This window comes from Triturus cristatus, chromosome 6 (assembly GCF_964204655.1).
Source record: "Triturus cristatus chromosome 6, aTriCri1.1, whole genome shotgun sequence".
NCBI lineage: Eukaryota > Metazoa > Chordata > Amphibia > Caudata > Salamandridae > Triturus > Triturus cristatus.
Window position 1 is genome coordinate 155,629,236 of NC_140589.1, and position 27,321 is coordinate 155,656,556.

The window sequence follows — 27,321 nt, forward strand, 5'->3', positions numbered from 1 at the left end:
TCTGCAGCCATCATAGCAGTTAAATAGGCAGCAACATATTTAGTTACTAACAAGTGCAAGTTTGACCATATCTCTCTTCTGCTCCCTTTTACTTAAATGATTCCCATGGAAAGTGCTGGTGCTCGCCCCTAATTAATTAAGGATGGTCAATAGGAAGGAAAGGGAAAATCCTGAACATTAATGGTCAGTCAAAACCAATAAGAAAACCTGCACAACAAGATTTCCCAGTTCCCAGTTTTTGTATATTTATTCAAATAATAGTTTCATTACAGTTAGTTGCTCAAGGGATTTGGCATAAAAATAAAATCAAAATAAATGCAATAAAGCAATGTGCCTTTAAGAGATGAAGTATACACCTCACATCTGGCACTCATTCAAATGAATAATAGTAAATAGGTTTAAATACAGAAAGGACCACGAGCACCTAGCCCTATCTAACTAAACAACAAGCAGAAAAGAAAAAGATATCTAAAGTCTGTCTCCTTCCCAAAATGCATGTCTTGTATAATGCTCTGCACAACGAAAAGACAAATTTATAGCATGATGTCACGTAATTGGCAAGCACTAAATGTTTTACTTGCACCAATCACGATTAATACCAGAATAACACATACATGCACAGTATTCTCTAATACAATATTTCACCCCTACAGACCCAAGATGCTCCATTAGGACTTCCCTGATATACAAGCAGTCGACTTCACCTCACCTCATACCTTTCCAGAAACCTGAATTCAAGGAGAGGTGTAAAAACTTTTAGAATGAAAGGAAACGCCAAGCCGGCAGTTTCCCGTTCAAGGGTGGGGAAACATACCAGACCTTCCTTGGGACATGCCCCTCACATATGCAATTCTGTCTATACAAATGATATGATTGCGATTCTGTCCCTTTTCTAGCACGTGCTGGAACAAAAACTCATGTTCAAACGCCTAGGTATAAAAAACCTAGATTCACTTACCTTCTTCGACTACTTTGTGGAAATCACTGTTTTGTTTCATTATCACCTTCTTCCTCTTAGCCCTAGCGCTTCATAAACCCTAAATAAATACATGAATAAATTAGGGATATCTAATACCAGAGAGGCAGTTTGCCTGTTTGTTTTTTAGTCTTGGTTAATAGTGAGTGACTGGGAGATAATCACCTTATTGTTCAAGTGTTCACGTGGTTAACAGCTGTTAATTTCCCTTCCTCTCGTTATGTACTCTCGCCTTCAACTGGGGTCCATAACTGTGGACCAGGTAATTAACAGTGCATTACATTCATTGTGAAGTGCATTAACCACTGTTGAATGCACGCAGGACAGCATTTGCTAACACGCGAAAGAAATAGTTTTTTGCAGATACAGTGTGAACTTCATTTTGTAATTCACTTCCATCGGATTGAAAGATACCTTAGCTGCGAGAAAACCAAAACAATGAGACATTCCTTCATTTGGAGCATGCACCCTGGTGAGAGTTGGCAACCACAGGGAGTTTACAGTTGAGTTCGGGGGATTGTAAACCCCCACATGGCAAGGAAAAGCCTTCTTCCGTTCCCATTTGTACCGCAGGGCGGAAGATACACATTTCGCTGTATTTCCAGGGCAGAAAGGTGGAAATAGTATTCAGCACGGTACGGTGTTTCCATTCACACGCGCCGCTTCCCCTCTGCAGAGGCTTCACGTCCTTTTGTGTTTGTATACAGAACCGGGGAAGCCAGCCTTCCCTCCATTGTGTCTGATTGGCTGCGGCGCGCCGGGAGGGGGCGTGGCCGGCGAGGGCGCTGGGATAGCCCAGTGTCAGCCATCTTTCAATTGTGTTTGCAGCCAGCAGCAAGAAGCCTGTGTGTGTGCTCCCGCAGCCCGGCTCAGAGAGGAAGGTAAGTTGCCATTACCGCCCCCAAATACCCCCGAAATGGCGGGTTCAGACCCCGGGGGCTTGCACGGCCGCACGGAGGAGCCTCTGCAAACGTTACCGGAGGGTACTCGACCCCATGCAGCAAACTTTTTGGAGCCAAGGGCTGGTGTGAGTTACCCTTCCACCCCGCTGCCTCTCCCTCTGTTCAACCAAGGAGCCTGTTTTCCTTTTATGCTGAACCCCCTGGATTTTCACTCGATAAAATACCCCACAAAAACTGCATGCTTTCTCCCAAAAGCATCACCATAGTTGCCACTGGGGTCTCAGCTCTCAGGTGTGATGTGGACTACTGGGTTTTAGATGGGGAAAAGTGCAGAAAAAAGGGTGCAAACTGCATCCCCCTTTCCAACTGCCTTCGTTTTTTTCTCTTCGTCTGCTCCCCAGTTGTTCCAAGCTTCACCATCTTGTCTCTTTTCTCTGGTCACCGACCATATTTTTTCCCTCCCCAGCTAGTATGAAATGCACAGGGTGGCAGCTGGACAGAATCCCTCAGGTGACAGAATGTGTTTGAGGATGGTGACTTCTGAGCCCCCCTTCACTAGGGGGTAGAAAGTCCCAGGTGTATATATTTTAGCTTAATATTGATGTTTTTTTGCAGAAATGTTTCTATTGTGCTCCCTTCTTCATGAGCCTGAACATGTCAGTGCTAGAGGCCAGTGAGCTTCAGTCAGCTCTGGAAAGAGACACCAAAATTACAGGAGATGTTCAGGGGGTCCCAGCAAAACTTAAACTGAGCACATATAGGGGGTGTCAGACCCCTAATATCGATCTGTGGTCAATCTCCATTTATTTTATTGATTTTCAAAAACAACTGTTTCCCAATAGACCAGAGGCATGTCATGGACAAACCCAGGCACAATTAGAGGGGGAATGCTGCATGCTCCCCCCCTTGGTGTTTTTGGCTATGGAGATTTGCGTATTTGCTGCAAAATTATTTTTTCAGGGTAGGGCATAGATTAAAAAAAGAGATAGGAATGTTATTGCATTATGGTTTCAATGTGGTGTAGCCATGCGCACAGACATTCATGTGTGCGTCCTCTGCTTGCAAAGAGAGCAGACAGCCTTACAGAAAGGTGAACATTGAGAGTTGAAGATTAGGTTGGCGTCCAGTCGTTGGTGTTTTTGAATTGCGGAATAAAATGTTTTTGTTTAAATGCCGTTCTGCATGGTTTAAGGTTGGCTCTTCTGCTGCCCAGTGCCTGGGGGAGGTACAGCAGTGCCTACTGTAACGTGAGACACCGGGCACTTCCACCACACTGCTGCATGCACCCCATTCAGCCAGGCAGACTCTCCAGCCTTCCCTGGGGAGCTACGGGGAGGTTTTCGTGTTTTGGGGGTTTTGTTTTTCTGGCTGTTTGGCTTTTGCCTGTAGATAGCTAATTTGCAGATCTGTGTTTCGGCCAATGAGATCAGGGGAGAGGGAAAGCTTTATCTCTGGAGTGCAGCAGGCAGCGCCACCGTTTAAAAGCAGACTATTTACAGACGAGCCGCAGCTCTTCTTTCTTTAATGTGTTTATATTCATAATTTCTTTTTATTCTGAGTGAGCGAGGGTGCCCCCCCCGTCCCCGCCCCCGCCCTTTTTATCTCCGCTTCTCACCGCTCCGCCTTTTCTCCTCAGGTTTGAGAGCGGAGACTTTTCAGAAAGATGGCTCGTACCAAGCAGACCGCCCGCAAGTCCACCGGAGGCAAAGCGCCCCGCAAGCAGCTGGCCACCAAGGCGGCCCGCAAGAGCGCGCCCTCTACCGGCGGGGTCAAGAAGCCGCATCGTTACAGGTACTAATGCCCGCAACTCCGCGGTGGGGGAAGCAGCAGTTACACCCGAAATTATTACTCTTTTTTGATTTTTTTTTTTTTTTTTTGTTTTATAATTTTCAGCGCAATGTTCTTAATTAGTAAGTGGCACAATTATAGCGAAATATGCGTTTGAGACGATACACAATTACTGACCATCCGCGTTATTTTTATTTTGACGTGTCTACACATGTTTTAACATATAATTTCTTCTTAAAATTTATATTTTAGCTTTTTTTTTTTTTGTCATGCGGATTTTTAAAAAATATTTGTTTATTTATTATTTTTTTTTTTAAACTGTTAATGCCCATTTTCTGGATTATTTTCTAGATTACTTTTCCCAAAATGTGTTCATATGTAGTTAAATCGAGGATTTCCATCCCCCCCGTTCTTGGTTTTTAACCTTCACGTGAGACCAGTTTTAGCAATTACCGATTATATCGATTTTCATTTCTTGTATTTAGGGGCGCCTGACCCCTTTGCCAGTTTGTGAACGGGGCAGCGGTTGCGCGCCGCTTCCGTTTGAGCGCCAACGACAGCGCGTGAAGAGGGAGGGGGGTTCGCGCCGGCGTTCCCTCCCTCCAGTCCCCCCTCCCTCATAGTCCCGCCCACGCACGGGTGTTTACGTTGTAGGCCGCGTCAGACTCGCGGCGCTGCCGTGCCTTCTCGCGCTGGAGCGACGCCCGCTACTTCCCGCCGTCTGCGGCTATCTGGGGTAGCCCGGCTGGTGCAGTGCCGCTCAGACGCCGCCAGGGGGCGGTCGCTGGCGGCTGAAGCTCGGCACATCTGCGTTCCACGCTCGGTCACTTTGCAATGAAGATTGCAGCCGAGAAGGAAAACGGGTTATGCTTCTATACAGCTGCTGTTTCTGATACTTCTATATTCTGTCGAAATCGGCACACTACATCCGGTGGAATTCTAACGCACATTTCACACAGCTCGGACCCCTATTCAATCTAAACCACAGGTGAGGTGCTAAAAGCATACTGATCTAATTATTACGTTTTTGTAAGCTTTGTCACTTTATTGCCCCTTTTTAAATACACATTTTGTATGTCGCCCTATGGCGAAATCATTAGCGGCTAATTAAAATACACTGTCTCAAATGTCTATACCAGTCTTCTCCAATGAGTAGCTTGTGAACTACTTGCTGGTAGCTCTCCAGCTACCTGTAAGTAGTTCTCCTGTGTCCAGCCCGTTTTACGGATTTAGAAGCTTTTGTTTGGTTCAATTGATAAATAGATATACCAAAATTGAAAAGCATATAGTTCAGATTAAAATGCATGCATTCTAAGAACTCAAACTGACGTTTAGAGAAAAATGGTTGAATTTCAATTTAAATATAATCAAAGTTGATATCTCTGTGATAAATCATGGTGTTGGGGAGATTTAGCATTTGTTATGACCTTGGTACCAGAGGCACTGCAACTATGGCTGCGTTATATTATCCATGTAGAACTGCTATTCTACATTGAAGCTTTTTTTTTTTTTTTTACATCTCTCCTGGCAACCAAGCTTGATGAACTGAGATGATCACTTCTGGTGGCCACTAATGTTATTGTGTCTGATGTGGTCACCATTATAACCCTAATTATATCAGTAGCTCGGGATGATTTTCATTCAACATAAGTGGCTCCTAACACAAAAAAGGTTGGAGACCCCTGGTCCATACACTCTTGTGTGTATTTTCCAGATTACTGCCAACCATAACTAGCTGTATTTACAGTGTTAGTGCTGCTAGACCTTTGTTGAACACCCAACTAGACAATGCAACTATTGACAGCTGGGATGGTTTCCCATCACATGTGCGCACATGTCCCACCTGTCCTGTATATTTATCTGTGCAGTGCCCCCTCCCCCACGCACTGAAAGCCACTCTTTAACCACGTCCAGACAAAAAATAGTAATAAAGACCGTATAGCACTTAACTCAACAATATGCTTAAGTAGATTTACCCAACTTAATGTTGCCCAGCGGTCTTTGCCTCATACTTTTAGACGTCACTCTCTTGCAAAATAGAGGACGTTAAACTGGAAGTAGGTCTGGTGCAAACAGGCACTCGCGTACAAGTGTTACTGATTAAGCCGCACTTTCTTAGCCTAGACTGCTAGTGTTTAGATTGGTGATGTCACTATTTCCAGTGTTTGGAGTAGTGCACCACCAAAGTTCAAACCAAGTTGTTTTTCAATAAGTATTGAAGTCCTTTAGTATATTATCAAACAGTCTTTTATTACAAAAAGGTTTGATTAGCAGGAAATTGTCAGCCAACGCGTTTCGTTCATAACAATGAACTTCTTCAGGGCATAAGAATAAGTGTCGTCTCGTACGCAATAGGAGCGTGTACGGTGGGCTGCCTGGGACTGGACGGAGCAGAAAGCAGCAGATATCGTATCGCGAAGACCGCAAGCCCATATCAAGGAGGCCCAGGCAGCCCACCGTACACGCGCATATTGCGTACGAGACGACACTTCATTTTATGCCCTGAAGAAGTTCATTGTTATGAACGAAACGCGTTGGCTGACCATTTCCTGCAAATCAAACCTTTTTGTAATAAAGGACTGTGTTTGATAATATAATAAAGGACTTTAATACTTATTAAAAAACATCTTTGTTTGAATTTTGGTGGTGCACCACTCCAAACCTTGGATTCAGCAGTTCTCTGCGCCGCAGTTAGCACCAAACAACGGCAGGTGCTGGAGTGGCCAATGCACACCCTTTCTATACAAATTACTGATCCTCATACTAAGGGTACACAATAGGATAGTGCGGTCACTGTGTCCGCCGTTGTCTGTTACTATACACTAACTGGTGATGCCACTATTGTATTAATCCAGCAAGATCTTGCTCCCATGAAGTAATTTATAACTTTAAGAAATGCTGTATCTCAGCACAGCTAATGATGTGGGATTTGAGCATCTCCCATTTCTTGAGTCTTGCTGATTCTAGAGCTGTAGCAGCTGGTGAGCCGCTCCAGCCCTCGTGGTTTTTCTCCACTCTCTCTTCATGTCCTCTTTCAGGTCACATTGCATGAGTTCTAGGTAGCAGGCGTGTGAGCTGTTTGATGCTGATTATGTTCTTTTAGAGCCTTCACTTGCTCATCTACCCGTGATCATGCATGGCCTTAATTAAATTAATGCAGGACACCAGGTTTACATACCTGTAGGCACAGGAAGACTAAGTGATTTTGCCCAGAATCGGTCAGTTTTGAGTCTCTAGCCAGGCTAGAATTGGAACCTCGAGCCCCATCTCCTCCCACCCTCTGATGTGGTGCATTTCCAGTAGCAGTATCCACTGTCCTGGTTGGACTTGGTGAGCCCTGTAGGGAAATCCTTTCCGCATACCTCTGTATTCAGAGCCCAGAGCAGTAGGTTTCAGTCACCAGCGACTCTTGAAATGTAGGTGGGTGTCGCCACAAATACAGTGCTTGTTGTCAAATAACCTGCTCGTTCCTTCACGCTGAAGCATGAAGGTTTTTCCAGGCCTTGAAAATAAATACAGGAATAAATGGGTCAAACATACACAAACTGACAAGTTCTAACCGAATCAGCATGGCCATACACTTATGCCAGCCTGCAGTGACATTTTAAAGGAAACGTTTTAGTTTTGACACTAGAACATCTCTCTAGTGCGGTAGTCTAAGTGATTAGTTCATTATGTGTAACATCAGCATACTTTGATACTCGGTGAGGAGGAACAGTCTTCACTTCACCAGAGTTTTAAAGGTGGACTGAAGCTGTGTTGCTTTTTTTTCCTCTCGACGTGTTAGCTGAACATTAGGTGGTCTTCAAATAGGCAGACTTTTTTTGGGACATTGGAGTACCCTCTAACTTTCCTTTGTACTTTACTGGGGTCGAGTTATTTGTATCAAGTACTTGTCAGTGTCCGGAACTGAGATGGCAACACATGCTTTTTGAGTCTTAAAACATTTTTCCGTTTAGACAATGTGTTTTAAAATAAAATTGTTTGTATTAATGAGGGTCTGGCAAATTCCTCAACAATGTTTTACAGAAACCATGCTAGATTATGCATTGACAAAGCTCCAAGGTTGGCTGCCAGCTAAAGCCAGGCCTATTGGATTTGGAACTGCTTTTGAAATATGTTTAGGTCTCGCCTGAGCCAGCGCGCATACACTACTCTGCAAGTCATTTAGTAAGGGCTTTAAACTTTGTAACACACGCTCTTGCGTGTGCTTTTGTTTTCTTCACCCGCTATTCTTTCTCACACTTCAGCGCCAAGACGCCACTGCCATTCGAGCATTTAACAAGCTTCTTTATACTTATACTTATTGGCCTTTGCAAGAATCTTTCTAAGAGAGACAGCACGCAAATGGCCAAAGGCAGGTGCATGTCCCGCCTTCTCTCTGCCCTGGCCTAGGGTCCGCGAGAGCGGTTTTCCTCCCTTGTCATGGCTCATTAAGCACAGCGTGCACTTTCAGGTCCAAATGCGGTCGCTTTCACTTTCGCGTACCGCGCATGTTTTTATTTATTTACTAGAGCGCCGGAGTGCCTTTCTGCACAGAATACACCTCCCAAACATCAGCCAGAGCGATGCCGTGGCTTGTTTCTTTTCTTTGTGAGCCACTCTCACTGCAGGAACTACGTATTTTTTTAAATTAACGGAGCATTGTGCTTTAAATGTTTTAAATGCAGTACTGGGCTGTACAGAGCCCTCATTGCTGTGCGTGCGCTACATGAACGGATATAATAGGCTCTTGCTCTGCAAGTCCACCGCCACGTTGTCCACCACCACCCGTGACAGGTAAAGTGTCACTGGAGGGCAGGTGTAATAGGAGTGTCAACCCCGGCTGTACAAGGGACATTTAAGGATGCATTGGGTGCGAGAAGACGGGAATAGGGGCTAGAAGTATTACACCAGACCCAAGATACATTTTGAAGAGGCGCAATGTCACAGGGGCTCCTGTAAAAGCACTCTCCGCATCTCTACCTCACAGTGACATACATGCACGAGCCACTCAAACTAAGCATTGGCATAGCCAATAGGTCTCGCCTTTGGGACCTTTATAAGTGTCTAGCCATGCAACACTTGATGTTGTTGCACCAAGGATATTGTGCTGGATAATGAAGCACTTATAAGGTCCCAAAGGCGAGACCTATTGGCTATTCCAATGCTTGTTGTTTTTTGTTTTTTTGTTTTTTTGCAACCTTCCTAGCAGCTACAGGTTAATGGGTGGGTGTATAACACAATTTTACATTTATATGGGTTAAAATGTACCACCGGGTGCAAACCTTTTGCAGTGGGCAATTCCTCTAAGGACTCGAGGTTATCATTGTCCACATGTTCTTGAGCGCTGTCGGAGGAGGTACAATTTGGGGTCGCATTGTTGTCACTTCACCCAAGTGTTTCACGCCGCTCACTGGCTATCACTGTGTTTTTTTTTTTAGTTGCCTTACTAGTTTCTGTACTCACTGTTGTCTCCCTACTCTGTTAGGCCAGGTACAGTCGCCCTCCGAGAGATCAGGCGTTACCAAAAATCGACTGAGCTTCTGATCCGCAAGCTGCCCTTCCAGCGCCTGGTTCGTGAAATCGCCCAGGATTTCAAGACGGATCTGCGTTTCCAGAGTGCAGCCATCGGTGCTTTGCAGGTAACTTTCAGGGACTGCTGCGTATGACGTCTGATGCAACATGTCTGCCGACCAGTTAAGGTGGATTATGTCCCAGTGTGATTTTTACATCGAAACTTTTCAGTCTTTCAAATTGTATCCCTTGTAGGCGAGCTGATGCGTGTGTTAGATTAATCTGCAGAATTGTAATTTGGCTTTGCTGTGGGTACTACAGACATGGAAACATACGTTTGTTTTCTTCTTCAATGTATGTATTTTACATTGTGCTTATGATGAGGTGATACTGTGATTATACACAGTTTAAGGTAACAAAACAGATGTTTTGTTTTACTATTCCGATAAGCACCATGCGTGGGAGCAGTATTCAAGCTCCTGTGGCTGTACTGGCAAATGAAAGTTGAGCATTGTTTGGCATCCGTGGAATGTGGGATTTAATGTGCAAAAATGGACAACCACTGCACTGTTGCTTATAGTGACTCGACTGATTATATTTTTTAAAATGTGTGTGCTAGTAAAGGATGGGATATCTTAGGACAGCGTTACTCTTTTAGGGCGATTAAAACATTGCTGTCATGCAGTGTCCTGTTGTGTTGTGTGTTTCCATTTTAGAGGCCTAAAATTGTGTGCTGTCTTTCCGGCTCCCAGGCCTCATCTGGTAATGTGAACGGTTGTTTTACTGTGATGTATAAGGGTTCATACGTCACTGTGAAGACAGCCATGCGGCCAACAAACCCCCTAATGCAAAAGCCACTGGCTGTGAACCAAGGTGGAGCAGTGCAGCAGGCCCTGCACCCAGACTGCTGCTCGGGGTCAAAGGTCGGGTGCAGCTGGTTCATTGGGAATGATTGACCTTTGACCTGTACAAATCAGTTTTTTGGACTTGCGCCCCAGAACTCACTCTTAATCGCATCCTGTCATGCGTAGTGGCTTTTCAGCAAATGTTTTGGCGTCGAGTCTATATGCCCCCATCTTCTATATTTGTTTTTTATGAATATGTGTTTCTCCGCTGAACAGCAGGATATATCCAAAAACGTATATGTGTGTGTGTGTGTGTGTGTGTATATATATATATATATATATATATATTTTTTTTTTTACACTGACCTTTAGCACCAATCCACAAATGCACACAATTAGGTGCAGAGCTCTCTAGCTTTAATGGTAGGGATTAAGGAAAAAAACTAAGAGTAGTGTTAGTTTTTTAAGGATCAATGAAAATAAAGTTGGCCCTTAAATTCAGCTTTTTGTTGTAGTAAAACGTAGAGAGAGCAAAGGGTCTGGGAGTATAAACATACGTTTTTCACTTTTGAATGTGAACCTCTATTGTGCTGTTAACCTACACTAACATGTTGCTTGGGCAGTATATTTTGATAGACTTCTTCCTTCTGCTTCCTATACACTTGGCACTTTTGTCAACCACTATACGTTGTAAGTTATTCAAGTGTATTGCATGAAGTAGACGACTCCTCTTAATCTGGTATTTACTTCTTTTCAGCTTGCAAAGCATGGTCATGTTTGGCATTGAGGTGCCTGCATATGCTTAAAGAACCCAAACTTAGTGTTTCCGTATTTCCTTTTGTTGGGATGTTTCTATCGGGTGAGTTCCCCTGCCATGAGCGTCCAACGATATTTATATATTCTCTCTCATAAAGAGGTGGCAGCATACTTGTGCTTTAAAAAGAAGACTTTTTGTTGTTGTTGTAATACTGGTCACTGGGAGTGAGGCTTACTGGCCCTACTTATGTAAGTAAAAGTAAACACTATTATGTGTATACCCAGAACCCTATCCTAGCATCCCATGTGTTGAGTGGGTCTGCTTGTGCAGTGCATGTAACACATGTTTATCGAACACTTGTGTGAGTGAGCCAGAGTTATGGAGCCAGGGGTATCCATTTTCGACACCTTAGGTCTGGCACAGCACAAGATGGAGGATAAAGACTTACTGAAATGAGGAGGATGGAGACCGTGCAACCTTTAGAAATTCAATGAGGCCTTTTGTTAGCAAGATGCTGCTTAGTCTTCTGATCACTGCCATTAAGTGGACTGGAAGGATGGGACTGCAGTTTCTCTTATGTGAGGTGAGGAAGTGTATAAGTCGGGTCTGCCCTTTTCTGTCCCTGATTACTCTTTCAGTTGGGCTGATAAGCTGGTGCAGACACCGCACACCTCATTATGCTTGTGTGGGTGCTCCAGGTGACTGCCCCCTGCTGTGAAAGAATCCCTCTACCCATAGGCTGAGTCTGGAGCGCAGTCTCGGGACAGTTGGGGGGGGGGAAAAAAAGCTGACTGCCTGTGAGCAAGCTGGGACTGACTGGTGTGACAGGGTTTTCACGGTCACTCACCCCTGGTTACTGGTTGGACCTGCTTTAAGCTGTATCTACTGTTGGATTGGTTGTGGACCGCAACTGCTATGATCAGCGTACGCCTGACCAGCTGTAATTGCAGTTGACCATATTCCTCCCACCTAGGTGGGGGGCACAGTGCGACGATCCAAGGAAACCGCTGTGGCCGGGTCTGTACAGGAGCCATACATTGCAGGGCTGGCTCAGGCAGATGCATATACTCAATCAGCCATTGCCTGTCCTTGCTGGTGCACTTGGGAGGTCCTTGTTCACTGTGACTCCTGCATAAGATGTGTGGAACGCCATCTGTATTGAAGTAGAGGGGCAGACTGATGTACCAGAAGTGGGTATGACTTGAAAACGTTCTTGAGTGCGCATTTGACTGGGAAATGTAAAGACTGTACCTGAACGTAATTTATGTGTGACTTGATTTCCAGAAACAGTGAACCAACCAGAGAGGGGCCACCTGGGAGGGACTAGTAAATGAATGTAGAGTGTAGAGCCACAGGAGTACCACACCCAGGGGTACTCTTGTTCTTTATTAATTGGATTGTGCTGTATTTAGTATTGCTGTGTGATTTTAAAGTATTATACTTTGCTTAAAAGACAAGCAATGTGCATGCCTTTGAAATTATTCGGTCTGTTGGTTGATTGAGTGCTGAGCTAGGTGACCCAGAAAACCTTCCTGAGAAGCCTAGGGCCATTGCCTCTTGCCCTAAATAGTCTAGTGCAAAAGGGGATGTACTTGGGCCATTTTTGCATAGTCCTAATAGGGTTGATTCCAGTTGCAAATAGCCCCTAACTCTGGTAATTTAGCCCCGGTCAGCCGAAAGGCCGTGGTGTGGGTTCGAACCCTGAATGGGCTTGGGTGCTGAAGAGTTTCTGCCTGAAAGACCACCCCATGATGGACAAATGGGGACAGCAGTCCCTGAGGAAATTGGTTTTGGAGGCTACATGGCACTGTGGATACAGAAGACCATATTGCAGAAAAACATTAAAGGGAGAAGAAATGTTTGTTCACACCGCTCCCTGCAGAGCGAGGAATCCAAGTTGCCAATGGAGAAGATACCGTCGAGTGTGATATGAAAATCGGCAACATGTTCGTTGGCACCCTGAAGACCACTTTACACAACATGCAGTGGATGGAGAGAATTATCAGTGATTGAAGCCAGACTGCCGAACATAAAGAAAAGTAAGAGTGTTGGAAACTAGGTCAGCAGTATTGGACTGTAAAGTGCAAGAGCTTGAGAAATGGTCTGACCAGGTGGAAGTGGTCATGAGTCGTCATGCTGCATTTCTAGAGTAGGACCTCTAGAGCATTGCTGGGTCTGAAGGGCATGGAAGGACTCTTGAAAAATGACTGGAGAGCAGTCCCTTCTAGTGTGCTGGGCTTACCTACATGAACCCCTGACAAAGTGCTATAGGCAAAGACGTCCTGTTTTTTTAGGGAGCAACTGATGCCACATAACTACAGCGGATTCAGAGGACATATAGACTGTTTCTATTTGTATAGAAAACACTTCATCTTAAACCATTGGAATATGATATACTGGGTTTTTAGCCTTGCAGCCAGGCCTAGGAATTTGTGTTCCAGCACAAGTACCATGCCGGGTTTGTTCTCAGATATCGTGGGTGAATAACTGGCTTTCTTTATTTCTCATTAAACATGCCCTAGCCCATCAAATAAATGGACTTGGGAGCTCAAATGAGCACTAGATACAGACACGGATAGTCTATTTGAAATCATCAAGACAATCGATATTACTAGCTCTGTGAAGGAGAGTTTGCTTTAAGATTTTCTTCCTTCAGTTCCCACTCATGGAGCTGCTTGAGTAGAAGTTGTATTCAGGTAGCGACATCCCAAAATGTAACTACTCGCTTTGATGAAGAAAAAGGCGGAAAAACTCACCAACTGGCATCGCCTATTGATGTCCTATACAGCTCCTAATGGAATCAGATGCTGGAGAAAACGGTTTAGAACATTTTAACGCTGACCACCAAAAGATTGGGCATTGCTTAAATGTTTAGATATTTATTCACCATTGCAGGTTTTGTACAGGGTTGTAACACAACCTTGCAGTCATTTAATAGATGATTTTGGAAGATACAAGGGTAAAGTACGTTTGCTACAAACCTAAAGAACGAGTATCCGCAATCCTGTGTTAGTCAGGTTTTCCTTGGAGCAGGTTGTCATTCGAAGTCTTTACGGAAATGTAGCCTTTTCAGTGATTTCTGAATCACTGATGGATGGGTTCTGCTTTCAAGTTGGGGGGTTTCTAGAGTCTTAAGGCCAGAGACTTTGCTCTACACTTGAAAATGGGATGCCTCAGATTCGAGGTGGCTGAAGGAAAAATACTAGCTGCTGTAGAGGGAACTGCGGACTTCCCAGACTGTTCCAAAATTAGGCTTTGTGTATGGTACCTACCATTTTGACTTCGATTTTGTGTCTCCACTGGAAGCCAGCAAGGGATTTCAAGATCGCTCTAACCTACAGAGGCTTGCCAGTCAAATGGGCTACATTCAAGCATAGTTAATGTATTGGAATCCTTTAATTCCATTTAACCACAGCAAGGTATAATTTTTAGATGTGGTCAAGACCGTTGATGTTTAATTATTCAAATCCATCTCAAGTTATATGTAAACGTGGGTGGTATTCATGATCATGGGACCAATTTTCATCTAAATGTGGTCTCCTAGGTTGAGCCCTTCTGCCTTAAATAACTTGTGCAAGCTAGTTGGATCTAAGAAAACGAAGGGTGTCTGACGACGCCGTGAGGGGAACGGCCAGGACTACAATCCCCAGAATCCTCGGTGCTGGGCGCACGCCGCTGATGTCAATCTGCTGTGCCTGGCTCGCATAAAAGCACCACAGGCGCTCCGCAGCGCAGGACGCACTACCTGAGAACTTACCTGCTATCCTGCTTTCGTCGCCTGCCGTGAAGGGAACGGCCATCGCGGGGGTCAATCCAGCTGGCAAATAGCTCCGACGACGCCGTGAGGGGAACGGCCAGGACTACAATCCCCAGAATCCTCGGTGCTGGGCGCATGCCGCTGATGTCAATCGGCTGTGCCTGGCTCGCATAAAAGCACCACAGGCGCTCCGCAGCGCGTGGGCGCCGCCCGGGCGAAGCCCGGCCCAAGGACGGGCCCGGAGTAGGCTGGGCTGGGCCACGTCATTTGGCTGGTGTCTTCCTTTTTTTTTGGGACAGCGAAGCGGACTTACAAGATCTACTGTACTGTTACCAGACTTGCTGTAACCTTTGGTTAACATCCGGGGTGTTTTTGCACTTAGGAAGCCCTGTTCATTGAAATAACTCCCTAACCTGCGGATAATGAACAAAGTCAAGGGTAATTTGGGTAATAGGGTGGTGGGTACCTTGGATGCTTTTTTAACGAGGGCCAACTCTGTACTGACCCAAGAGGTACTGGACACTGAACGCAGACTTTCCCTGGACCCCCAAAGTTCCAGGAATAGGCTATCAGTAACACCGGAATTTCTCTCATTACCAGATCCAGGCGTCATTGAAGGTTCTCCCATTAACATATCAACTTCTCAGCTCCCTGAGGAGATGACTATTCCTACTGTTGAGGAACCAATGGCTGTGGATAAAGTGATGATTACCAGGGGGAAACAGGGTAAAAACAAAACAGCTAAGGTCATAAATCCTAGAAAGAAGGGGAAAAAGGGATTGTAAGCTAGTAGGTGTACAAGAAAGCGAGGTTGGGATAACGGTTAATGCCCAAAATCCAGATACTACTGATAGTGTTAATAGCACTAGGGCGAGACAGGTATTTAAGAGTGCTTTAGCTGAGGGCCAGGTACATGAGTGTAACTTAGATAAGTTCGAAACTTTATTAACAAAACTCTTGGATACGATCATAAAAAAGCTCACAAGTATAGAAGATAGATTAGCACTAATAGAAAGGAATAGTGGGTGGAAATCTGACACTAGATTAGTCACATCACAACACAATAGAAATGTCGTCAAGTGGTACTTCTAAGGCACATAAAGATGATACAACATTGAGAAGAGAGGCCTCGGCCAATATAGTCGTTCAGCCCCTCCCACAAACTGAAACAACACTTACCCAGGGGCCACAGGAATCTAAAAAACCCAATAGTACCAATGATAAACCATCGATCAATCGGGAACGGATTTCCTCCGATCAACACCTTCAGGAAACCCACTCGATTGATCTCCCAGAGTAATGTCCCCCAACTGAAGGACGGGGTAACAGAGGACTTTGGGCAACTTAAAAATAAATTGAATAAATGGTTTACTAATTTATATAGGGGACAGGATGTTAATAGATTCATAATAATGGCCCGTAGAACTAAATGGATTGGAAAAAGGACCAAATCATATAATGGCGACTGTATTGTTGTGAATTTTGATAACCCACACACTGCTACGAAAATTCTACAGGAGTTTCATAAGGGTTATCCGGGCTCTGGTTCTAACATAGTTATTCTGTCCCTTAGTTACTTTTACTCCCAAGAACCTTGGCTGTATAGAACTGACACCAGCAGCACAGATCATATACATCCAAGGGACACTATGAGACAGAATCTTTACCACCGACCACCTACTCGTTTTCAACCCCCGAGGAATATGGTTAATCCTCCTCTTCCTTTAGGATTGGAATTAAGGAACAGATTTTTGCCATTATCAGATATTGATGAGTGTGACTGACTATCCCCCCAGGTAACAAGTGAAATAAGTTCTCAAATCCTCATACAGGATCCCAGTAAAGATACTGTTACGGATAGCCCATTGACCCCTAGAAATAACATTCTATCTTGGAACATCGCAGGGTTGGCCAGGAAAAGTAGCGACCCAAGTTGGATTGCGTTTGTCAAACAGTACATGATCATAAGTCTTCAAGAAACGTGGGACATGGATAATAACTATCATTTAGATGGTTATAGGGCCTTTTTTGTTACGGCCTCCCCCTCGGCCAGTGGCAGGCCTAAGGGAGGCCTTGTAACATATGTCTCACTAGATATCCAATGCGATGTGCGTTTGATCAATCATACCTACCCTGGAATCCTAGCAAATACACTTAGGAAGGGGCAAGCTGAATGGGGGATAATAAACTTTTATAACTCCCCATCTATTCAGGCAGAAGAAGGAAACATTAAGTCCTTGGCTACATTTACAAAAAAACATATGGCCAATATCTTGCACAGTTTGATAATTACTGGGGATTTTAATATACACCCATGTGGTAATCCTTCTACCACCTGTCTAGCAAACTTAGGTTGCCCGTTAATATCGGGTTTACACTTCGAACATACATTGAATGGAGAGGAACTCCATGATTTCCTGTGCGAAAATGATATGGGGTCAGTCATGTCCTATATGAGTTCGTCCACATGGTTTCCTATCCCTACTTTCATAGGAAAAGGGAATGGCACTTTTATTGATTATATTTTTATTTCATCATCCTTAGTACCCCTTTTAGGGGACTTTTCTATTTTAACAAATGAATTTAGCGACCATAATCCGCTGTCGGTTTATCTTGGAGGTATATTATCCGATCCCATCTGTAACAAACCAGTCTCAGGAGTTTTAAGAACTACTGATGGGAAAAGGAGGCTAAGGTGGACCCAAGTATCACCCAGTGCTTTTAATGAAAATGTAAAGACCCATTGTGTGGGAGAAATAGTCACCTGTACAACCGCTGGACTAAATGCAAAATGCGGCTTGGACGCTTTTTCAAATTTAACCGTGAAAATATCTGAACTATTGTTAACAAACTCGGGACATATTGTTAATTAGGGCCCCAAATGGTTCCATAATAAATGTTCAAAAGCGGCCAAACTGCTAAGAGAAGCACTGGCAAAAAAAACCAGAGATTCTTTGGCAGTACGTACCTTGAGAAGGTCATATAAGGACGCCTTAGCCTTCTGTAGGGCTTCTTTAAAAGAAGAAGCCTGGGAAGAATTAGTTGACAGCAGCACCCTAAAAGATAGTGCCAGGTTTTGGAAAGTTGTCAACGGTCCCTTATTCCACCTGGTGGGAGGTGATGGTTTGGTGGCTCACATTGGTGAAGATAATTGGGTCCATCATTTTAAAGCATTGTTCGACAGCCCGCTCGAATCTAATATCAGTATAGTGAGTCGTAGAGATGTTCCAGCTATAACCTTTACTGAACTGGAGATTCTAGATGGAATCAAGGGTCTGACAAGCAATAAAGCCCCGGGACCCGATGGGATTCCCCCAGATCTTTTTAAGTCAGACCCCCAATTTTGGGCACCCATTCTTTGTTCGGTTTTTAACGCAGCTGCCACAGAAGGTTGTTTGAATAGCTGGGCACTGTCAACTATAGTGCCGGTCTTCAAGAAAGGCAACAGAAATGACACTAGCTGCTTTAGACCAATATCACTTATTGATTCGGTCGTGAAGGTAATGGGGCGGGCTATTTTAAATAGGCTGAAGGAATGGGCAGTTGATAATAAGATTTTGACAGATTGTCAGTATGGTTTCCATGCAGGGTGTTCCACCATCACACAGTGCCTTAATCTGTACCTACTGCTCAACAAATACACCGTGGTGCAATCTGGCACAATTCATCTCGCCTTCATGGACCTCATCAGCTTTTGATTGTGTCAACAGGTCAAAGCTTTGGCAGGCCATGGAGGTGAGTGGGGTAGATGCGGGGTTGATCAATTTCCTACGGGATTTACACTCTTCAACCCGAGCAAACGTTAGGTATGGTAAAGATTTGAAAATCACGAATGACTTTTTTATCAAAAAAGGTGTTAGGCAGGGATGCATCATGGCTCCGTTTTTATTTAATTTTTACATCAATGACCTTGAGAGGACCCTGTTAAGAGACCGGTGCAGATTTCCCGCGTATAGCTGACGGGGTATTCCCGTTCTGCTATACGCGGATGATGCTGTACTGTTGGCTAGAACTGAAATTGGGCTTCAGACTTTGTTAAATTCCTTTTATGGATTTATGGCTAAGCTAGATCTAAAAATCAATAGTACAAAGTCATATACTATGAGCTTGGGCAAACGCTCTAGTAGGACATTTTTATTTAAAACAGGGGGAGATTTAATCCCCAGCACCAAGTTGTTCTCTTACTTAGGAGTTTTATTTGATGACAAACTTAAGTGGGATGCCGTGATGCACAAAAAAAGGGGGGAAATGGCTCGGGCAAACACTGCAATCTTTAATTTTGCTTCCAAAATAGGGAAGAAGCCGACTGGGGCTATGCTTCAGGTCTATAGAGCAAAACGTATTGCCATAGCATCTTATGGTAGTGAGCTGTGGGGACGTGATGTGACAAAATCATTACAGGTCGAGGAAAATAAGTTCTTAAAAAGACTTCTATGTGTCCCGCAGAGTACTCCTAACTTGGTGCCCATGAAGAACTGGGAGTACCTTACATAGCCGACCAGATAGCGATGAACCCCATGACTTTTTGGCTACAGTGCTGGCTCAACCCGGACATACCCTTGACATAAGATATACTTAGGGACTGCCTGGCTCTAGAGAACAAGGCACGAATCCCTAGGTTCACTCACATCAAAAGGGGTTTTGAACTAATTGGTAGGGGTTCTCTATTCACCAAGCCTGAAGAGATCCTTAAAAAGGATATCCCATTGGTCAAAACCCTCTTCTTGAACTATAGGATGCAAGAAAGAGAAGGGATTGAGCTTGCTAAACCCAGTGTCCGTCCGGTCATATCTCACCTTAATAACTACCCCTACTGCTGAGCCTTATTTAATGTCTACTCTCACATCCCACGAAAAAAATTTATTAACTAGGTTTAGATGCAACACATAACCCACTTTAGGTCTGGCCACTAAAAGGTGGTATGTGGGACAGATGTTACCGGTATGTGGTTGTGATGGTCACTCCCCACAAAACCTAGAACATTTTATGTTTTTTTGTAAATTTTACTTAGTTCCAAGGAAAACCTATCTGATACCAATCTTAAAGAAAATGAACTATACCCAAGTTAAACCTGCTTTAATGTTTTTACAACTTTTGCATATGGATTGTATATATTTTATTGTCCGTTTTTTAAAATCTATGTTGAAATCAAGAGCGGATATGGATTGTTAAACTTGTCAAAGGAACTTTACCTTTTTTTAAAAAATTTGGCTGGTGTATTTTTACTTTGTATGTATGTGACTTTTTATGAATTTATATACTAAATTCGAAATAAAGTATCTTTTGACTTGACTTGGGTGTGCTTGGTTTGCCTGCTGGTTATGCACATGAAGCTATTCTGGGTAAATATTTCCGGTTCAGCCTTTCAGTTTCGCCACTTGCTTGACATGTGTTGAACTGTATAATCAAAATGTGCAGTGTGATCTTTCTTGATGACCGTCCCCAATTTGTTTCTCCTTGTCTTTTAAATTCTACAATGCGGTCATTGTAACTCGTGACCTATGATTTTGTTTATTTTCCTGACCATGACGAAGGCTGTGAAAGTAAGGAGCAGGAGCATTTATCACGTGGGCTACCTATAAGTGACAATTTTAATAATGCCAATTGTCCATCTGCTAGTTAATAGCCACTGAGTTTCTGTCGGTCTCCGCTACAGTAAGCTTTAGCTGTATGTAAGCAGCCTTGATGTTTCCAGCGCATAAACTAAGAGTAGGCTTTGGGTCAGACCCTTACTCAATGATTGAATTTTATTATTTTCCGATTTCAGTTTTCTGGTCTTGATGCAGAGACACCCCTTCCTTATTTTTGTTTGGCTTGTCAAGGAGCATTTTAGTTTTGCAGTGTTCTGATTGGATGACTTGTATCCTTCCACTGATGTGAGTGAACTATTTTTCTTTATGCAAGCCTGCACATTATTTTTACTTTTAGCAGTGGAAGAAGTGCATGGTCTCTTCTTTCCCTGTTTGTCCCATTTGTTTTTTCACTTTCTCCTCTACCCCCCCCCCCCCCCCCCTGGTCTCATCAGAAGTCACTCCACTGTCCTACTTCTTCCTCCTGCTCGTCTTGAAAGCATTCTTCACCCTGTTAATTTATCCCAGTGCTTGGCTCTTCCTCATGCTGGTGCTCACTGTGCCCCAATAGCTTACTCATTCCCCATTATTTCAGCCCCACTCCCTCCCTGTACGGACACGAACGGTGGTGGTGAGTTGGTGACCACAGATGTTCTGAAACAAAAGGTGTTCCAACACCAGTGGGTGATTTAAGTAGAAAGCCCTTTTAATATGGAGGAGCAGACCATATATTATTGAGTTTGGGACAATACTCCACATCAATCCCCATTGATTGATTACAGTGAACTCCTGACCAATAGGGACTTGTTGGAGAATTCATTTTAATGCCTGGTAATGGATACTTCGGGTCAGCAAAGGCCACCACGTAGGTCTGTACGGCTAGAAGTGTAATATGTGGGACCCAAGATAAGTCGTAGTGAAGTGGGCCGGAAGGAGTTTGAAATATTTGATTGTATTATCAACAGCTATTATAAGAAAGTGTATTGGAGAGGAGATATTTATGCGATAGTCTTGAAGGTGGTTGTTGTGAGTGGTTTCCACAGAAACTCGAAGGAATTTGAAGGCACGATCTACAGTGCACTTGTGATCTCTATATGCTATTATTCGAATTCAGGGATACCCAGTGACATAAAAAGTAGAGGTGTATTTAATGTAAAGTCCAATTATATTTTTCTTAGAGCGTCTCCCTTTTGTTATGTATAGGTGTTATTTATAGGTTTCTTTGTGTGTATTCAATTTTAAACGTGAAACCTTTTTTTTTTTTTTTTCTAATATATCTATAATATGATAGAAGCCATATATATTTTTCCAAACTTCTGTTGTATTAGGTAATGTTGTACTAGAGAAACCATTGTAAAAGTGCATATATCGAGGAGTGAGTGATTGCTTGCAGGGTTAGTATTTACCTTGTTGGGGGGGGGGGGGGAAGAGAGCGGGCTGTGGAGTTAAGAGTTTGCAGAACTTGTCCCTTTGGTTTGAGGGCTTTCTCTAATTTTTAATTTAGATTAAAAGCCAGGTTGGCTACTCGTTTGCTTATTTCTGCCAAGCACAGTTGGTCTCTTGGTTAAGCAGGTAAGACTTGTGGCCAATATGCCTCCAGGAGGGGAAGACGATAAAGTTGTGTGGCTCGAACCTTTTGGTGCGTGCAATTCTACACCAGCATACTAAAAGTACCATATATTTTCAGTTGCCGTCATGGGATCTTGGGGCTCCTTAATGATTTTATATATAGATTTAAAAAAATTCTTATTACAAGTGCGTCTTTGTACTCGGCCTGTTTATTTTCATTGTCACCATTAGGTTTTTAAGTGTCCTGTGAAATTTATTGTAATCTGTTAATGACTTAAGTCAATTATTCAAAAAGACTGGACCTGCTTGTTAAATTTAAATTAAATCTTGTGTAATTTTTGAATATATATATATATATATATATATATATATATAACGCGTTTTCCCCATGCATTTTCCCATAGGACCTTTAGTAGAAGGTACAGCCCGAACGGCTGAACAGAATTACTTGAAATTTGGCAGAGGTAGTCCTCAGGTCAGGGATGTGCCTTTTGCATATATGGAGTCAATCTGTTCAGTAGTTCCTGAGAAAATTGCTGTTAAAAGCACATACATATCTATAGCTGCGCACCCTAACGTGCGCGAGCGTAATTCTGATTGGTTGTTACATGTCAGTCAACGTTCGAATCGGTCGATCAGGAAGTGTCGGCCGCCATTTTGTTTGTTTTCAGTGCGAGAGTGGAAAAGGAACGTGGCGAACGTGAAAAGGGGGCAGGGTAGAGAGTTCCTGACCCCCTAGCCTTTGTCAGGGGATCCCTGAAGGACCCCGAAGGCAGAAAAAAACATTAAAATGTTTGTTTTTAAATCGCGGGGGTGCGGTGAAAAACAATAAAAAAAATACGTAGTTTATTGAAAAATAAATATATAAAAATTAATACATAAATAACTTAGCATTTAAAAAAACGTACAAATTCACTGAAAAAACCATAGGTTTCACACACGTTATAGTTAGGAATTAGCATTTAAAAAACCTTGCAAATTCACTTAAAATCATAGGTTTCACACATGTTATAGTTAGGTGGATATTTCACTCGTAAAAAACCAATGAAATTCCCCCGTTAGTTAGTTCAGATAACTATAACTCGCGCGACCGCCACTCTATCACAAGGATGATGTCATTAGTGATGCCACTGACCATGTCATGAGTGATGTAATATGTGACGTCATGAGCAGAGGAATGCGGGCGCGCGAGTTATAGTTATCTGAACTAACTATAACGGGGGAAAATATATATATATATATATATATATATATATATATATAATTAGTATACATTAATACCGGTGGGATCTGTACATACCAGAGTTATCCGAGGTAAAATGGCTGTCTGTATTTTTGGTGTTGGATGCTATTGGTTAGTTACAGCACTATGCCTGATGTGTGTTAATTTTCAGTCCTGCATGCAATTTTATCTAGTCTCACTGGTTAGTGGTGTATAGTGGATTACTGTGCCCCTTGAAGATCACCTCCACGCTACAGATGTATACTTCGAAAAAGGATAAGGCGTTTTTAAGCTTTCCTACGTGTTAGTCTTCACTGCGCACCAAATTGCAAAGTAACTAACTTCTAAAATTGGAGTAAAGGATTATGCCCAATATTGGCACATCATTGCAGCCTTCACTTTTTTCTGTCCTGTGATCTCGTTCTTGGAATGTCTGAGATTTGTTTTTGGTTCAGCCCTTTTAATGGCTGCAAAACCAAACCATTCCCATACTTGTAAATAAAAAAACTAGCGCTCTCTAACCCCACACCTGAGAATATAGTAGAAAGTACACAATACTTGTATTCTGTATACTTAGCAACTCTGACTAAAAGAACCACAGCTACAAACTACTCCCCAGAAAACTGTAAAACAAGAGTAAAGGAAGAATAGTAAGTAGGGTGGGAGGGAAGCAGAGCAGCGTAACTTAAGTTAACATCAACATAAGTGTTGTGCGACTCACAAGTCCGCCTTACCTAGTGGTAGCAGTAGAATAAGCCATCCACCAGATCAAACTCCTAAGAAAACAAGCATTGGCATAGCCAATAGGTAGTGTCTTTGGGACCTTATAAGTGTTTAGCCATGCAACAGTTGCATAACTAAATACTTATAAGGTCCCAAAAGCGAGAACTATTGGTTATGCCAAGCGGCTGTAAAAGTAATCGCGGTCAAGCGCAGCGTGCGCCCCCCACACATGCACTGTAGCTCTAGGCTGGCCTGGTAGCACTTTTTGGAGCCCTCTCAAAGTCTCGCCAGACCAGCGCATGCGCTGGGTCACGCGAGACCTAAAAACCCTTGTATCCCCATCCAGTTTCACCCCATAATATGACTGGTATCATATACACTCATACACAACTCTTCTGCTTTGCTAAAGTCTTTTGGTCTCAACAACCGATGTAAACGGAGGGTAACTTGCACAGTGGCGGTTCTTCACATCTGGCACAACCTACCCAGACGTGCTGTTACCAATCAATGGCGCAATTCACCTCAAGATTCAAATCCCAACTGTTCATGCCCGCCCCTCTGCGCCAGATGTTAAATAGACCTGCTTAATGCAAGTTGGTTTTAATGACCTTTTCCTCCTTATGCCTCGCTTCTAGATTGTACATTATGACTTTCACATGCCCACTGGGCACATTTCCTGACTACCTAGCTAAGGCACTGCCACCCCAAAAATACTGCTACAGGAAACCAGTGTATCTATGCAATCAGATCTATTTATTCCTGAAAATTATTTCAGCGGGGCTCTTGTATTTTGTGTAGCCCATATCTTGCTGTGCCAAAGACCTATTCCTCACTGTGAAACTCGACATATTGTTATCTATCTGCTTGTGGGTACCTAGTTAAAAACATTTTTTTTATGTGCACTGGAAGTAAAATAAGCAAATGTCAGTCTACATGGTTGGTTGCTTATGGCGCCATGCCACAGGTTATGCAGAATGCTGTTTTGGTCAAGTGATAGAAAGATGGTCAAAGGGAGAAAGGTGTATTTTTTTTTTTAAGGATCCTATGCCAAGTATGCTTGTTAACATGTAGTTACTTGTGTCTCCTGAGATTGCTCTATTTGTATGCACTGTGTGTGGGTGGAAAAAACTGTGTGTATGTGTATATATACTAATCCCCCCGCCCCCCCCAATCCCATCACTTGCAGGGTAGGTATAGTTAGTAAGTAGGAGAAAAAAAATCATAGAAATTCACTTAGTTGGGTTTAGGTTTCACTCCTAGAAAACCATAGAAATTCAGTAGTTCTAGTCACCTGAGTTAACTATAACTTGCGCTCCGCACTGCTTATGACCTCGCATATTAAGTCACTTATGACCTGGTCAGTGACATCAAGTAAGTGTTTATGGGTGTTAAACATATATACCAACCCACTACAAAAAATAAATTAGTATGCTAGGTGTACTACTACGTCTAACATATACTATGTGAGTGGCTTTGTGCCTGAAACCTTGTGTATGGGTGTATAAGTGGGTATCTGTGTGGGCGTGTGAGATGCTGTCTGAGTAGCTGTATGGGTGAGAGTGGTTCTATGGGTGGGTAAGTGGGTGGGTAGTGACTAAGTGGGTGTCTGAATGGCTGTATGAGTGAGTGACTCGGTGTGCAAGTGGCTGTATGGATGAGTGAGTGGCTGTTTAAGTGGATGTTTGGTTAATTGAGTTGGTGTGTGAGTGACTGTATTGGAGTGTCAGTGAATGGCTGTATGAGTGAGAACAGATGTGTTGAGTGCTCACATGGATGTGTGAATGGGTATGTAAGTGGGTGTGTGAGTGAGTTTGTATGGGCGAGTGAGTGGCTGTGTTGGGAGGGTGTGTTGGTGTGTGAATGACACTAGGTAAATAATTGGGTGAGTGAGGCTATGAGTGGCTGTATGGGTGAGTGAATGGTTGAGTGGCTGTACGAGTGAGTGGGTGTGGGAGTGCCTCTATGGAGGAGCGAGTGGATAGGAGTGCTGGTATGGGTCTGCATGGGAATGTGGGTGGGTGTACAAGATGTTTGTGGGTGTGGGAGTGGTTCTGTGGATGATGTAATCGGTGATTTTATCAGTGATGTCACTGACCATGTCCTTAGTGATGTAATATGTGATGTCATAAGCAGTGCATTGCGGGGGCGTAAGTTATAGTTAACTCGGGTAAGTATAACTGCTGAATTTCTGTGGTTTTGTATGAGTGAAATCTGATCCGAACCATAATGTTCCTGCAACCTTTGTTTCTTTATTTTCAGTGAACATTTAAGGTTTTTCAAATTCTGTTTAACTATACAGTCTCTGTAACCTTTGGTTTTTTTAAAGTGAATTTGTATAGTTTTTTTAACTAGCAGTCCTGTTTGCAGAGTGGTGTAAAAAGGGGGTGGGGTCTGCAACCAGCTCTCAGGAATCTGCTGTGTGGGTCAAACTGGAGGTAACCAAAGGAATTCTGGGTTCCAAAGAATCCTCTGCATCCAAGACTACTTTCTCTCCTCCCCATCCCCCCTGCCAACCAGCAGTGCGCCAGGAGGCGTGTTTGGAGGCCACACACCCTTTCTCTACCACTCTGCAAAGTCCTCTCAGCAGTCAGGCTGTGTCGGAGGTAACAGGAGGACTTGTTGACATCCAAGGGGACTTCATCCCCCAACCAGCAGTGTCAGGAGGCATGTTTGCAGAGCGGTGAAGAAAGGGGTAATTGCCTGTCTATTTATAATAATAAAAGGGGGGGGGGGAGCGAGCGTCCTCCCTCCCTGGCTGATATTGACCCCGGGGAGCCCATCTCCTAGGGCCTGCCTCAATTGTTGGTGACCTGGTCCTACTCGGAGCACCCATTCTGTTGGGGGGACACTGGGGGAGCCTCAAGACCCTTGCGGTCCCTGCCAGATCCTCTCCTCCTTCGGGAGCCGGCATTGCTTTGACGGATGGAGCTGCTGAACATGCAGCTCCCTTATTTAAATGCCCCCAGGGGCTGATTATAGTTACAAGCGCTGGAGGACGAGCTCCATGTGTTTTTTTTTTTCTTCTTTAATTTTCTGTGAGATTCGTGGATCGAGCGCGACTCGCAGAAAATGTGTAAACTATCCACACACACGTGTGCCTTTTTCTCTCTTTTAACATTTGTTTCTGTGACTTGGTTCAAGCAGAGTGACAAGATGGCTACCAACACTTCCGGTTGAAGTTTTGGCAGCCAGTCTGATCCCAGCATGAGAGCTGGAGGTGTTGCGGCATATCAATGCGAGTAGCCATCATCCAGAGCACCTTATACGCAGCATTCCCTATGGGGAGATGCTGCGCATCAGACGGATTTGCAGCACTGATGATAATTGTTGGGCAGCCCAAGAGGAAAGCAAACTAAGGTTTCTAGCAAGGGGATATTCTTCAGCAGTTATAGATAAGGCCATGTCCAAAACAAGATCTCTATCTAGAGGTCAAGTTCTGAGTTTGAAATCTGATTCTTCATTCGCCATCAGCCCAGCGTCTATTCAAACGGATGCACCTAGACTGATTTTAACATATAGCCGCCAACAAAATACATTGCGTAGAATCTTCAAGAAAAATTGGGCTCTTATACGCAATGATCCAGTGATTGGTGGGACCGTACCAAATGCCCCTGCCATTACATTTCGGAAGGCTCGCTCAATGAGCAACATGTTAGTAAAAAGCAGTCCCGAAATAGGTGGTAACACAGGCAATTGGCTACAGGCCAGCAAAGGGT

At 43.7% G+C, this 27,321-nt stretch overlaps 1 protein-coding gene across 1 annotated transcript in view; it reads left to right on the plus strand.

Annotated features, from left to right (window-relative positions):
• The first annotated feature begins 1,794 nt into the window (after positions 1-1,794).
• Positions 1,795-27,321, plus strand: part of H3-3A (H3.3 histone A) — a 35,726-nt gene continuing 10,199 nt past the window's right edge. The window contains exons 1-3 of the mRNA XM_085610408.1: positions 1,795-1,857; positions 3,515-3,669; positions 9,137-9,290. Coding sequence (XP_085466534.1) covers positions 3,542-3,669; positions 9,137-9,290 — 282 coding nt within the window. The 5' untranslated portion in view covers positions 1,795-1,857; positions 3,515-3,541. The remainder of the gene's footprint in view (positions 1,858-3,514; positions 3,670-9,136; positions 9,291-27,321) is intronic.